At 31.9% G+C, this 16,598-nt stretch overlaps 1 protein-coding gene across 6 annotated transcripts in view; it reads left to right on the top strand.

Annotated features, from left to right (window-relative positions):
• The window catches only part of LOC129966801 (membrane-associated guanylate kinase, WW and PDZ domain-containing protein 1-like), a 70,917-nt gene that overhangs the window by 19,495 nt on the left and 34,824 nt on the right, over positions 1-16,598 (top strand). For 2 of the 6 annotated variants that reach the window (XM_056081368.1, XM_056081367.1), the window contains exons 3-9: positions 2,810-2,929; positions 3,928-4,144; positions 4,754-4,918; positions 5,030-5,112; positions 7,147-7,204; positions 7,296-7,360; positions 8,414-8,995. In XM_056081368.1, the coding sequence (XP_055937343.1) occupies positions 2,810-2,929; positions 3,928-4,144; positions 4,754-4,918; positions 5,030-5,112; positions 7,147-7,204; positions 7,296-7,360; positions 8,414-8,995 (1,290 nt within the window). The remainder of the gene's footprint in view (positions 1-2,809; positions 2,930-3,927; positions 4,145-4,753; positions 4,919-5,029; positions 5,113-7,146; positions 7,205-7,295; positions 7,361-8,413; positions 8,996-16,598) is intronic. The other 4 variants (XM_056081371.1, XM_056081369.1, XM_056081373.1 and 1 more) reach the window with 4 other exon arrangements.

The following is a 16,598-nucleotide window of genomic DNA, read 5'->3' as shown; positions in this document are numbered from 1 at the left end:
AGTTAATAAGTACCCAGAATTGTTCCCATTGAGACTGAATCAATATTAGAGTGATACATTTACAGATAATGCTAATGCTATTGAACAGTATATTATTTTTTATATTCTGAGCAGTACTAATTTTTCATTATTATGAACTGAGTGCTTTCCAAGTGATGTTATCCTTAAACTTAAATTCTCATATGGTTTATCTGTGAACATTGTTTTAAAGTGTTCTAACTGTATTTATTGAAATTTTTTTGTGCATCTCTTCAAAAATGGATAAAATGCATTTTATCAATGCTGCATTAATGTTTGGATTGTGAATTATAGAAAGAGGACACTCTTCAGACAAAAATGCTATTTAGCTTTGAATGTCAGTGTGCTTTCTAAATTAGCTTTTGAAACTAATGAGAATTAGCAGAAGGTGCTGTTAATGATGTTGCATCTAAGGTAATGAAGGAGGCTGCTTTAGAATTTACAAAAGCTGAAAATAAATATGAAATTACTTAATGTGGCATGTGCATTGATAGAGTGTGGTAGAGAAGATGATCCTCATCTTTGAGTAGATGTTTTTATGATATATATTAATAATGGGAATGTATTAATATGCATAGACTCTGTATTAAAAAAATCTTTGCAGTTGTTGATTATTTCCACATCTGCACTGAGTATTTGATACTATTGAGCTTATGAGAGGATTTCGAATATTTGATTGCTCTTCTGTAACCAAAAATTTGCAATACATAAATTTTTATGGTGATAGAAACTCAGTAGTTTATGATGCATTAAAAAAAATATTATGGTGAAAACAGCATTACAAAATGTGAATGCATAATACATATTCAGAAATTTGTTGGTTGTAGTTTTTGAAATTTGGAATTGAAACAAGAAGAACTTAAAGGCAGTAGAAGTTAACTGATGTCCTTATTGATAAGCATTGAAACTCTTATGGTATTGCCATTTGGAGCAATATCAATGATTTGCTAGGTATGCAGCATGCTATGTAATTGTTGTTTTTTCTTTTCTCCTCCTCTTCAAAGTAGCTTGTGTCCTGTTGGATCCAACAGTTGTAAAAATTTCAGAGGGTTATGTCAGAAGGAAAATTGTACAATGGAACAATGTAATGAAAATTGTAAAACCTGCTGATATGATTATTATTATTTTTTTTTTGCTGTTATGAGCTGTTGGTTGAAAAAATGTTTGCATTGCAAATTACAGAATGAAAATGAGAGTTTTTATTGTATTTTATAGAAAGACATACCGAAAGAAACTTGCCGAAGTACAAATTCTAAGGCTTGGATGTATTTACGGTAGTTATACAGTTTAATAGGGCTTTAAACTATTGTTAAACATTCTGCATACCATTGGTATTCCATCCTGGTATATATACATTGAAAGGTTTAAAATCTAATTAATTAACATAAGAGATTAATTTATTAATCCTCTAAACATAAGAGAAGCTTATTAAAGCTAAACATTTGCTTCATTGAAAACTGTTAGGAAAAAAATCCATTGATTAATATAATAATAATGAAAAAAAAAAATTAAAAAATATAGCATAAAAAATATAACTACCATAACTGTAGAACATTTTAAGATTCACTGTATATACCTTATAATAAAATTATTATGAGGTATATGCTTTGTAAAATAAAAATAAAAATTTGATTTTCAAACTAAATTTTATACATAATTTTCAGACTTAAAACACAATAGCTAGAGATCTTATCGTTCTATTATTTTGCAAATTTGTAAACACTTTCTTCAAACCTTTCTCGTGTAATTGTTGTAGAGTAATATGTATTCTAAGAATATTTTTCAAATTATGTTTTTTTTTTTAATTTGAAAAATGGTATGAAAAATTTGTTGAAAAATCTTATAATAATTGTTTGATTAGCTTTAAAATTTTTATTTATCCACAGAATTTTAAAATTCTGGTGCATTCGCTATTCAGTAACATATAGTTAATTTTAATATTAGTTTTATTTGAATTCTTCTCCTCTAAACATAAACAATTTTAGATTTTTTTTTTCTTTTGTAAATTTATAATAATCATACTTAAAAACAGTACTCTACCATCTTAATTCAAATCTGAAAAACATATATTGCTTCCATTTTACAATTTTAAAAAAATTATTCCAAATGTGTTTGGTTACCTTTCTATTGGACATAACAATTATATGCCTTATATTAGGCGCAGCAATCTCTTGTATCATGTTTTTATTTTTATTCTGCTACCTTTTAGTTTTTATATGCTAATTTATTAGTTTTTTTTAGTTTTTATATGCTATTTTCCTATTTTATAATTGTTATTTATATTTCACAACCTTTCTAAAGCATCCTTAAAATTTATTGCATATTGTTTTCATCATAGAGTCTTTGTGTAAGCACTTTGTAAAAGCAATTATAAAATAGGAAAAAAGTGCTAATACTAATATTACTGATTTTAGAGAATCATTCACAATTTTTGGGGAAAAAAAATCACTCATCACTTTAAATCTGCTAATTAATTTAATATTATTTAAGATATGTATATACAAATAATTAGATGAAAATTCTTGTGACTTTGGATGCTGTCATCTGAGAAATTAAAATTGTTTTTGAGTCTCTAATGATGGATGATTAATGCCAAAATTTTGTTAATACTCATTTTCGGAAGATCTTGAAAATAGCTAAAAAGGCTTACAGCTATTTGCAACTGATTTCAAAGACACATTTAAAATATAACCTGAGGGATCAGTAAGTAAAAAACAATCTTTTATTGATATTTTTTTAAATGCATATAAATTGTGGTTGATTTATTGTACTTTAATTTTTGCCTTTTTAGGTACTACACGTCCTCCTCGTGTTGGTGAAATTAGTGGTGTTGATTACACTTTTCTTAGTGTTGAAGAGTTCATAGCATTAGAGAGAAGTGGTAGCTTGTTAGAAAGTGGTATTTATGAAGGTAAATATATTCTTATTTTGTTTCATCATTTAACATTCATAACAATTTTTAATTTTTATTTTTCAAGTGCTCATTTTTTTAATATAATAGGCTTTTGGATTTGATATCTATGTAATCTAAAGAATCATTACATGGATCTACAAATAGTTTTTACCAAGTCATAAAGAATTTTTTTTTTATAATGATAAAATTTGTTGCGACTTTGATAAATTTTGATCAACTTAGCTAGATTGATTCTTATAAACAAGTATTATAAAATAATGAATTGTATTTCATTGCATGATAATTAAAAAATAATTGAAATTTATATGAATATAGTTTTCTGTAAAATTATAGTAGCTTGCCTTTATATGGGTTAATATACACAAGACCAGTGAAAGTAAATTTTATTTTTCTGTGGTATGTAATTCAGATATTTTTAAAAAAATGAACTGCAAAAAATTAAATTAAAAATACAAACAATGAAGTTTATAAAGACAGGTTATACTCGTTTTAAAAAGTTTCATTCAACTAGTTTGTATCAACAGTTTCTTCAATAATATATTGCATATTATTTAGTTTAGATTATTTTTTTAGTTTTACTCTCAGTTGAAGCTTCTGTATAATTCTAACTATATATACAAATATTTTCACTTAAACATTGTCTGAAAGGAGAATTTTTTCGAGAGTGTTTTGATGGTATCATGTTTAAAATGTAGATATAAAAAATAATCATAAATTTTTTTAAATTTTCTCTTATTTTTTTTAAATTTTCTAATTTTTGTATTTGAATTGTTTTTGAAAATTGCTTGTTGTGTTATTTTTAATGTAATGACTAAGGCTTATTTTAGAGTGCAATAGTTTTGTTTTTGATTTTATTTATGAAAATCATGCATGAACTCTGTATTTTCAGAAATGAAATATTGTTTTTAACTGAAATAATATATATATAGTTCACATGTTTTATGCCCAATTGTTGAGTATTTTATTGTGAAGAATTTTTAACCCTCATCTCATAGGGAACCATTATGGTACTCCCATGCCACCAAAGGATAATTATCATTCTCCTATGAAGAGGAGCAATTCAATTGGCCCTTCTAACAGCTTAGTATTACCAGGAGCTCATGCTTCTTCTGAAGGAAAACGGAGACGTAACAGGTCAAATGTGGAAGCTATGGCATCAAAAACTGCAGATGTTAATGAATTTCCTGTACCAGTAATAACATGTAATACGAGGTAATTTACCCAAATTTATGAGTAGTTGTGGAAAAATTCATTTTCATATTAAAATAGCTTTTTTTTCCAAAAGTCTATGCTAATACTCAAGGGGGGTGGGGAGAATGAAATTCCTTAAATGGATAGCTATAATATAGTTTATTTTGAAGAGTACAAAGATTTTCATGCAAAATTTAAAAGTGTTCTATAAATGAGTTACATTTTTTTTGCTCCCAGTTATTTTGATCTAATTATTTTAATGTTTGAATTACTTTAAAATAAATGAGCCAAACTTCTTTGTATTGAATCAAATTTCTAAAATGCCTCAGAATATTTTAGATGGGAAATTTTAGAAAATAGGCATATGTATTATTATTCTTATTTTTTAAGTGAGTATGGAAAATAAAAAAATCCTGTTCAGCTTTTTTTTTTCTTGTTTGTTTTAAAGTAAATATCTCTATCAGAATTAAACTTAAATTATTTCTGTAGGTACTTTTTATGCACTATCATAATCCATTTTTCATTATGAAATGAGAAAATTATTTTAATCTAGTATATAAATATATCATTTTTACTGTATGTTGCTTTGTAAAAGTTATTTATTTTTTTAAAAATTTCATTTATTTTTAGGTCTTCAACTCCAGTATCTGGTTTTTCTTATTTTGGCTATCAAAATTGTAATTCTGTTACAACCACCGATAGTTTACAGTGCTCATCTGCAGTATGTGATTTAGGACCATTGCCAGAGAATTGGGAAAAAGCTTTTACAAGTAATGGTGAACCTTATTTTATTGAGTAAGTACATATTACTGTCTTCAAAAATTTTTTGATCAGTTCTGTTTAATATATTTCCCCCCCTCTTTTATAACCATCTATTTTTGCTTGAAACTAATGAACACATTTTAGCCACAATACAGGTACTTCACAATGGCTTGACCCTCGATTATCCAGGATTCAAAAGAAAACGATTGAAGATTGTGGAGATGATGGTAATGAGTTGATTTTTTTTTTGTTTCTCTTTGAATTCATAATTATTTTTCAGCAGAAGCAATTTAAATGCTTAAGATGTTAGTTTTCTATAATAACTTTTTCTCATTATGTAAAAAAGTATGCCTATTATTCTCTATATATTTATTATTACTAATATTTTGCTGTTTTTTTTAAAATCAGACTATGACATCTAAACCATTTTTATATTTATAAAAATTGATTGGTTTTTAATTCATTAGTCACAATGCTACCTTTGGAAACAAAATTTCTTTTTAAATGAACCCAGATTTGTTATAATTTATTTAACTAGGACTTTTTTTGTCAAATTTAAAATACTTAGTTAAATGAAAATAGCATAGTCAGCATAAATTGCCTCTCAGACAGTTATGGTGAATCGATTAATTTGGCATTGCTAAAAATATAGATTTTGTTTTGCTTAATGTATTTATAAATATTTTTTATACCATCCAAAGCAGCATCTTCAAATTTCTATCATAATACATCATAACCTTTAAGTATTTTCAGATTTGTTTACCTTTTAAAGATAATACTGTGTTTCTTATTGTTAAAATTACTATACACTCATAAGCTTAATCTATAGTTATCTCTATTGTTGATAAACGGGAATGTCCTTGTTTTTCTGTTGGTAATCTGTAACTCGGATTGTTTGAATTGGAATTTTCCAAAATTGACACAAATATATTGGAAGACAAATATATTCAAAGATAGAACTTTATATCTTATAGCATTTTTTTTAAAGATTTTAAATCAATTAGAAATTACACCAGTTTTTTATATTTTTCCATGATAGTTTGTGAAAATATTTTCTGTGAAAAATTGATTTTCTCATAATTTAAAAGTTAAAAAAAAAAAAAAAAAAGTTTTTTCGATGATGTACCAATTTAATTATTTAATTTTTTCCGGAATTCTGATAAATTATTAAAAGTACCTTTTGCATAATTTTTAGCAGTTTTCATAGGTGTAATGAAATTTAAAATGCTTCCATTGATCCCTTAACTATTTAATCCTCCAAGTACAGTTGGATGAATATCAATGATTTCCATACCTGAAATATAGGAGTTTTTCAATATATATATATATTCTATAGTTCTGCACAGAAAATACAGAAACAAAATATTTTCTGTAGTTCCAAGCTTTTGCACAAATTCTACACAATAAAACTGATCCAGTGATTCCATCTAAGATCAAAATTTGCAATTGTGTGTTAAATCTTTTTTTTTCAAGGAGAAAGAATGGAACCCATATTGAATTAATGAAAAGTTATCTTTGCTCATGATTTTCATGAACCGATCTAGAGGACATATATAATAAATCAATGTATTTCAGGGAAACCATATACAGAAGGATTAATTATGTAATTTTTTTCTACTGTTGAAATCTAAGGAAGAAAAATTCTTTTATCTGCTGTTTTATTTGTAATATAATATCACAGACCTTCTCTTCATGAAAAAAATTTATTCACATAGCAAACATAACATAGGTAAGGAAATTAAAATATAACTTTAATATTTTACTACAATTTGATGATCCAAAAGTACTTCCCTGATGAAATCATAAGTATCAAGATACTTACAAGAGAAAAAAAAATTGAAATTAAACATAATTAATATTCTCAACAAACCACCTGGTCTCCAAAGGTGGCTAGTAAATTATGATCTGAAGATAATGCTTGCTCAAATAGACCAACAAATTTATGTTAATATCTATTTGAATAATAATGTTTTTTCCTTTTAAAAGTGACAGTAATTTGGGATAATTGTCTATAGTTATTGAAAGACTTTTACATTTTTTTTATACAAGCAACTATTGAAATTTATGTTAGACACCAGTTTTACGATTTTCATACATTTATATTTGTTGTTTTTTATCCATGTAAAGAAAAACATGAAATTGAACTGCAGTTTTTGGTTAAATACATAAATTATTATTCAGGTAATTATAATGACTGATTAATTTGATATTTAAAATATTTAATGAAAACACTTTCAATTTAGAAAGTTATTTTTTTTTAGAATTACCTTTTGGATGGGAAAGAATCGATGACCCTCATTATGGAACTTACTACATTGAGTAAGTTACATTAATCAGTTAATGACCCTAAGTCAATTAATGGCTCTAAAATTATGTATTTTTAAATTCTAATGATTCTAATTAATTTTAGTCATGTAAATCGGCGCACACAATATGAAAATCCTGTTATTCAAGCTAGAAAAGGAAATGATAATGGTATGTTATAAACAATTTCTTAGTAATTTTAATTGCTTGGTATTCATATTGAATTAAATGCTTTAAATATGCATTCTAGTTAATTGTATAATTTTTGAGCTGTTAATATATGCATTTTCACTTTATTATTAATTTTAAAAAATCTGATGCCAGATATAAGTGTAAGAAATGAATGATGTATACTTTTTAGTTTTAAGACATTTTATTAAATAATAAGCAGTAGTGAAAGTGTTCATTTGCACATTTATAGTGTTCATTTGCACATTGATATCAATGGCAATTTACATCATTTAATCATATAAATTAGTTTGGAAACATACAAATCGTCAGTATTGTACACATTGAGGTTATGAATAAAAAATGTAATAAGATATATTTTTACTACAGGAAATTCGCACAGCCTACAACATTGCAGTAAAAACCAATTATTATCAATGCCCTCATGATTTTATGATTTTATATCTTCTAAATAAAGAAAAAGATTTTGGAGGATTCTTAAAAATCCACTGTAGAGTAAATTAAGTGAAAATTATTTTGATATTATTTCACAATGTACCTGTTATTATGTAAACAATAACAGGGACAAAGATGATTAAAAAAATTAGCATAATGTTTGTTGGCATATGTTTGATATAGAATTATACTACAGATCCTTTAGAAGTTTGGTACAATTGTGCAAACGATCATATTTTAATCCTCAAAGCAGTCTTGCTGAAAATTCTACTTTTAGAGATTTTGTTCCAAGACATTTTTTTTTGGATTATTGAAAAGTTTGTGTAAAATAGCAATTTATCAGAAAATATGAGATTTATCAAAAAATTATTTGTTTACTATTTTTAGTAATGGGGAAAGATGTTCATTTTTTAATTCCCTTCAGAGAAACATTTTTTGAAACATTCTGCAATTAATAGCAATGAATATGTCTTTAAAAACATTGGGGACAAAATTTATTGAGATTTTTTTGCCATTTTAATATCATAAATAATTTAATTCTTGCCAGATCTCTTTAAGCCAAGCCATTAGCTAATATATATTATGCAATCATCATTACAGTTTCAGCAGCTGATATCAGTCATTCTTCATCTTCATGGCATCGACATTCTGACCAGACTAACCATAGTAACCATGCACATAGTCTTCTAGCTGATGTTCGGTCGGGTCATTGGACCCGAAACAGCTCTTTAACTCAAACCTCCAATTGCAGCAACTCTAATGATCCAAATCCCCTAGCCAGCACTAATAACAGTGAGTCTTTCCTAATTGCTTCTTCATCAGATGGTAATTCTTCCTCCTCTAAACCACCTCCTCCTCTTTCTTCACCTACTAATAATATCTCTTCCTCTCCTGCTGCCACTCACCGCTTTCCTTACCTGCACTGTATTCCTTGTCTTAATGAAAAGCATGAACCTTCTAAACATTTAGCAGATAGCAAGGTGGCGGAAGGCAACATGGTAATTGGTAATGGTGCTGTTACCACTAATCCTTCTACTAGCGATTCTGGTAGCAGAATGTGTGATGGGCTTAAAGGGCAATCATCGGTTTCTACAGAAAGGAGTTCTTTGACACCTGGACGACAAAGTTTCTTTCAGAATTCTGGCTCAAATGACTTGTCACACAGACATTCCAGTATTTCAGGTAAGTTGATTGAATGCTTAGGACATGAGACTGTTTTGATTTGAATTGTACTATAGCATAATTTTGGATTTGAAAATGTATAAACCCTTATTTTACTCTAGCTCTTAAAAAACATTATTAAATATATAATAATACAAATAATGTGCAAGAAACATCAGTTTTAAACATGCTTTCAATTAAATAAATTGTGAAAATTTAATTTATTATTAAATAGTTAAGATGAAAAAATTTCATTCATGCTTTGTAGTAATGGTTAAAACAGATATATTCATAACTTTTTTGTAAAAATAAATTTTTAGGATAGAAATAAAATGTTTTATTTGCATCAAAAGCATATTACTGAAAGCTGATTGTTACTAATCCAAATAATTGATCACCTGGAGCATTAAAGAAAAGGAAAGTTTTAGCCTTAACTGTATGATAGTAGTTACATATCAAATTTTGTGAGTTTGTATGAATATATGTTCTCATACATGTTATTATCAGGTACAAAATGATTGATAAGTTATGACATTAAACTTGATTTACACTGAATTTATGAATTGTAATTGCTTTTTGTAATTTATTAAAATTATTAAATCAATTCACAGATTTTTTTTCTAGACTAAATTAATATAAAAAAAATATTTTAGTAGGAACTTTTTCTTTGTATTCAACAAATTTGATAAAAAGAACTTCTATTTTATTATGAGACAGATTAAATTTTAACACATATTGATTTAACTATAAATGAGATCATTTTGAATGATTTATATATTTAATGAATTATATTGTATTCGGAATTAAAACTAATCTAATATAAATACAATTAGTAAGAGTATATCAATCTCTGCTCTATTGAATAAATGAGGAAAATTAGATTTTTAAAATAGCATATTGAATACAAAATGTTTTTTGTTCACTTAGGTCATCACTGTCTTTTTGAATGCTGATAACAGAGGAAACTTTCTTTTTTATTGATATTAGCTGAGATAGAATCTTTCTATATTGTTTTTTTTCTTAATAAATATTAGAAGCTATATGAACTAACTGCAAAGTATGAATCCGGCAATGAAAAAAAAGATTTTGTTGCATTACAACAAAAAGTATACTGTGTTGTTTGTACAAAAGGAAATTCCTTTATATGCTCACTTATACTTATAATACCATTAGCAAGTTTTTGATCATCTTTAAAATTTGTAAGAGATTTGATTTATCATGTGTGACCATTAACTTGTATTTTATTCATCTTTTGAGTAGTCCTTTTATCACATACTTGCCTCAAGATTTGTTAGCGCAATTTTCTCTTCATTATATTTACAACTTTATTCTATCTTCCACTTCACCTCTATATTAATTCTCTCTTTTTCTCATGCATTTTCATTATTTAAAAATATTTTTAAAAAGGGAATAAAACAGTGTTAAAATTTAAAACTAAGTTTAATAAAAACAAATTTTTCTAAAACTTTATTAGTTGTTAAAAAAAAAAAATAGAATTTTTACAATCATTCTATTTTTCTACTTTTCATTCTATTTTTTCTACTTTCTACTTTTCATTCTGCATTTTCATTTTCTACTTTTCATTCTTTTATTTATAATTCATTATCCTATAAAATATAAGATTTTGAATTTTTTTCTCAACTTCATTATTAGAGGGCATCTAGAGAATCGAAATTTAACTATATTAATTAACTGCACATTTAAATCCTGAAAATATTAAAACAATACATAAACTCAGTTCCATCAAATTTTGAACTGAGTGGAAGGTCAGTTGTAAAATTTCCTCTTTATAAGCATGAAACAAGTCAAGTTAAATTAAAAGTATTTAAAAAGCAAATACCATTTTCACATTATTATAATGTAAAACCCAAGCAAAAAATTTACTGGAGGGGATTTCAAACTATTATGCATCATGGATTTTTATGACTACATGCTTGTTGCTTTTGAAGTTGTTTACCATTTCAGGTATGTCATCTAATAGTTTTGAAAATGTAGTATATTATGAATGAAGTCTCTGAAGTGGCTGCCCTAGCCATTGAACTGAAACTGATCACATCACAACTAACTATATTTCTTTTTAGCATCACCATGTAGTCATTTTTTATTCAGTTGCAATCCAAAACTTGTGCATAAATGGATATATTTGATTAGATTACTAAAAGCAAAGACTGTTGTGTTATGCCTAGAACTCATTATATTAAAATATCTGATTAAATCCTTTAGAAATATTGCCGCATTGAAAAAGAGACAGTCGAATCTCCATGGTCGAATGGTCATAACACTGGTCTCATAATCAAGGGATTGTGAGTTCGAATCCCGCGATTCACAGTTTGTGTAAATATTTAATTAATTGATTTTATGTTTCTCTTTATTTCATGTTCCAGAAGATTCTGGACATTTCTTTAGTTTACCAGACAAGTGTTCTGGACTTTTCTTACTGTCTGCAGAAAAGTATTCTAGAACTTTCCCTGCTAGTTTAAAAGCAGAAGATTTGTCAGTCACTGCGTTCTGAGTTCAGAGTTGAGTTAATAAATTAGTTTAGCTCTACTTCTTGTGTGTCATTGAGTTCCACACTAGACTACCTACGTGACATTCTTTGGTGGAGGCGCCGGGTACGATTCCAGTCAGCGTGGAAACGAATTTACGAAGAAGCGATCGCCTTAATGGCCTTGAACCAGAATTTTGACTTTATTTCCCACCACCCAGAAAGACAAGGAAAATGCCTGCAGAACAGGAAACTAAACCTGTCATCCTGACAGCTGCACATCCACAATACAGAAATCCATCTGTATATAAAGGAGACGTGGGACAAGACCAAAGCAAATGGCTGAAGGAATATGACAGAGTATCAAAATTCAACAGATGGGATGACATGACGTGTCTAGCAAATGTGTTCTTTTTAATGGATGGCACAGCAAAGCAATGGTTCGAAAATAATGAAGAGAAATTGACTTCCTGGGATATTTTCAAATCAATGCTAAAAGAGGCATTTGGAGAAACACAGCAATATGTAAAGAAGGCAGAAGAGGAGCTAAAGAGTAGAGCTCAAAAATCTGGCGAAAGCACGCAGTCGTACGTCCAAAGCGTGTTAGGGTTATGCCATGAAGTCAAACCAGATATGCCAGAAGAAGAGAAAGTGCCTCATCTTATGAAAGGAGTCGCCGAAGATGTTTACCAGGCATTACTGACGAAAGAAATAACCAATACAGAGGACTTTATTAAATGGTGTGGAAAGATCGTAGAGATGCAGCAAAAGAGAATCCGGGGTAGGAAATTTGAAAGGCTTCCAAAAGTCGTACCAATGGCTGCAATTGACGAAAAACTGGATCTGGTATCACTAATACGTCAAATAGTGCGAGATGTGGTCCAGCGCCTCATATCTCCAGTAGTTGATCCCGAACTCCAAGAACAAGGCATTGAAGCCATTGTTCGAGAGGAAATAGAAAATATTTTGACTCCTTAGTCACAGACAGCACCAGAGTGGACAAAGGTCAAACCAAGACGTCAATCTACCTATGCTGACGTTGCCAGACGACTTACGCCCGTAGCACAGCAACCACAGAGGAAAACAGATGTCTGGCGCACCCCTGATAGAAGACCCGTCTGCTTCTTTTGTGGCCGCCCTGGTCATGTAGTTCGATACTGCCGAGATCGCAAAGCTATTTTTGAGGCATATCGGGCTAATAGGAGAGATTTCGGCCGTCCGTCGTCGAATGAAGGACGCTATGCCGGCGAGTACAGCCGACCAGCAGTCGAAGTTTGTCGCCCAGCCCATCACGAGGACGATCGCCGACACGCCGCTATAGATCTCCGTCGCCATATAGAAGATCTAGTCAATCTCCTAGTCGGAGAAATGAGGAAAACTAAGCGATGCGACCTTCCTTGGGGGGTGAGGCCGCTAGTGACAAAAATTCTCCGATTGCCGCAAGGATGTCCATAAACAATATTGAAGTAATCATCGACAATGAGCCAGTACCTGCCTTTGTGGACTCTGGAGCCTCATTTTCTGTTATCTCGGAGAAGTATCGTCGCCTATTGAAGAAAGTTATGTTTCCAACAACTAACAATGTTCTTTTAAAAGTCGCCGATGGAAATTACGTGAGACCAGTGGGAAAATGTACGCTTCGTCTCGAAATCAATGACCGACCTCAAGCTTTTGAATTTATTGTTTTGCCGCAATGCAGTCACGATATCATCCTTGGTTGGGACTTTTGGGGCGCTTCTCAAGCTGTTATAGATTGTGGCCGTTCGGAGCTTTTGTTTCAAGTCGTCATTCGAGAATCCCAGACTCCAGACTCCAGCCGTTTATTCACGTTGGAAGACTATACAGTACCTGCTCGTTCTATCAGAAAGATTACTGTCTTAGGCCGTAAGAACCATCGAGCTATCGACGTAATATCAGAGGGAAATAGGATGCTCCTCTTAAACAAGGAAGTTGCCATTCCATCTACTAGAGTTCGCTCCTTAATGGTAAAGCTGAACTATGGGTTGCCAACGGACAAGGAGAACATCAGATCATCCCTAAAGGCATATGCATCGGGTATGCTGAACCCTTACGCGAAGATTGCGTAAATACTATAGACGAAGGATCCCTTTATTCCATGACCACTTCAAAGGCAAAGTTAGGTGTCATTCACTGTACCATGGTGATAGCTCCGGATTTGAAGATCGACCAAAAAGAAAGAATGTTGCATCTACTCCAGAGATTTTCAGAAATTTTTAATCAAGAAAGGACTTTCAAGAAAGGAAGTCAACTCAATGTAAAACACCGAATAAACACTGGCGACCACTTACCTATCAGTCAGAGAGCTTACAGAGTGTCCCCATCTGAACGCCGCATTATCAGCAAGGAAGTAACCAAAATGTTAGAGAGAGACATCATTCAACCATCAGAAAGTCCATGGTTATCTTCAGTCGTCTTGGTCAGGAAAAAAGATGGAAGCTGGCGTTTTTGTGTTGATTATCGCCCACTCAACAAAATTACCAAGAAAGACTTGTATCCATTGCTGCGTATTGACGACACCTTGGATTGCCTGATGGGCAAAATATTTTTCGTCTATGGATTTCTACTCCGGTTACTGGCAAATAGAAGTTGATGAAGCCGATCGTGAGAAAACAGCTTTTATAACACCTGAGGGATTGAACGAGTTTAAAATGATGCCATTTGGCTTATGCAACGCACCTGCAACTTTTGAAAGGATGATAGATAATCTTCTGCGACATTTAAAATGGACAATGTGCCTTTGCTATTTAGATGGCATTGTGATGTTCTCAGGAACATTCGATGAGCATCTTCAGAGGTTGAATACTGCCCTTCAGTGTATACAGAACGCAGGCCTTGTCCTTGATCCAAAAAAATGTCGCTTTGGAGCAAAATAGATAAAGATCTTGGAACACCTAGTATCCAGTGATGGCGTACGACCGGACCCAGAAAAAATAAAGGCCGCGAGTTACTTTCCCGTGCCTAGGAATATCCATGACATCAGAAGCTTTCTGGGACTTTGCTCTTACTATCGACGATTTATAAAGGACTTTTGCCATAAAGCCAAACCTCTACAGTTGTTACTGAAGGGGGACACAAAATTCTGTTGGGGACCTGAACAATTGGAAGCTTTTAATAACTTAAAGAAAGATCTTACCTCCGACCCTGTCTTAGGCCTTTATGACAAAAATGCACCAACGGAACCACACCGACGCGAGTGGATACGGAATCGGCGCAGTATTAGTCCAAATCCAAGATGGGAAGGAAAAAGTAATAGCTTATGCCTCGTGCACTGTGACGAAGCTGAGAGAAACTATTCCAGAACTGAAAGAGAATGCCTTGCGGCCAAATGGGCTATAACTAAGTTTCGGCCATATCTCTTTGGAAAGGCGTTCAAGATCGTCACTGACCATTATTCCCTGTATTGGTTGACAGGACTGAAAGATCCCTCTGGAATACTCGCTAGATGGGCGCTGCGACTCCAAGAATACGACGTATCAGTGGTGTACAAAAGTAGAAGGAAACACAAAGATGCTGACAGTCTGTCCAGAAACCCATTAAAAGTCGATGCTTCATGGCATGGGAACTCCATAGGTGCCTCTTTATTCACTAATCTCTCAGAAGAACAGATGATGAAAGATCCGGAATTGGCAAAAATAATGAGACCAGCAAAGTACCGAAACAAGCAGGCTTGGAAACTTTGAATTAGTCGAAGGAGTCTTCTATAAGAAGAATTTTGATCCGTCCGGAAGAAAATTCCTACCAGTGATCCCGAAGCATTCTCAGTATTCTAGAATCTCTCCATGATGACCCTACCGCTGGACTTCTAGGATTCACCAGGACGTATGACAGAATAAAAAAGCGATTTCATTGGCCAGCTTTGTACAGAAATGTTCGAAGATATGTGATGCACTGCCGAGAATGACAAAGGAGAAAATCTATTCATCAGAAGCCACCAGGTCGTCTCGTGCCTATTGCACCAGCTGCTGCTCCTTTCCATCGCATCGGAATCGACCTTCTAGGATGATTTCCAAAATCTGACGACGGCAACAAATGGATTGTAGTATGCACCGATTATTTGATACGGTACGCAGTCACCAGAGCTTTACCGTCAGCGGAAGCTACACAAATCGCCAAATTCCTACTAGAGGACTTAATCCTGAAGCATGGAGCTCCACGTGTTATCATTACAGACCGTGGACAAGTTTCCCAGTCCAAGCTGGTGTCCGATATTAATCGCCTGTGCAATATCACTCATCGAATGACAACAGCGTATCATCCGCAAACAAATGGACTTGCAGAGCGATTCAACAAAATGCTAGCAGATATGCTTTCTATGTATGTTGATGTCGAACAGAAGAACTGGGACCAGATATTGCCGTTCGTCACATTCGCTTACAACACTGCCAGGCACGACACGACAGATTTTACGCCCTTCTACCTACTACATGGCGAGAAGCTGAAACGCCATTGGATACGATGTTTCCTCTCTGCCCCAACGAGTTCAGCTAAGAAGATTACGTTAGTCATCTGATCAATAAGGCAGAAGAATCGAGGCAATTAGCTCGTGCACGAACTCTCGAGGCTCAGCAGAAAGATCACCGGCATTATGACTCCAAACATCGGATGGTGGCATACGAACCAGGGGATTTGGTGTGGATTTTTATTCCAATTCGTAAAAAAGGGCTTTCCGAGATGCTCCTCAAGAGGTGCCTCGGCCCTTATCAAGTCTTGAGGCGGTTGTCCGACGTCACCTATGAAGTAGCCGATTTCGATCCTAATTCTAGAAGGCGGAAACCGAAGGAAGTTGTCCACGTTTTACGCATGAAGCCATACCGTGACCCAGAAGAACAAGACGACCAAAATTCTTATAAAAGCATGGAGGTTCTGGAAAGAGACATTTCTCAAGAGACTACTCCGTGTGAAGACACGACAACTTATACTGGCCCTGTGACTCGATCAAGAACTAGAGCCACACAATGAAATGGCATAACATCGAGACGTTGTTCTTCTAAGGAGGGAGCAATGCCGCATTGAAAAAGAGACAGTCGAATCTCTATGACCGAATGGTCATAGCACTGGTCTCATAATCAAGGGATTGTGAGTTCGAATCCTGCGATTCACAGTTTGTGTAAATATTTA

The sequence above is a fragment of the Argiope bruennichi genome, chromosome 4, assembly GCF_947563725.1.
Source record: "Argiope bruennichi chromosome 4, qqArgBrue1.1, whole genome shotgun sequence".
NCBI lineage: Eukaryota > Metazoa > Arthropoda > Arachnida > Araneae > Araneidae > Argiope > Argiope bruennichi.
The sequence above is the reverse complement of the archived record's forward strand: the minus strand, read 5'-3'. Positions and strand labels throughout refer to the sequence as shown.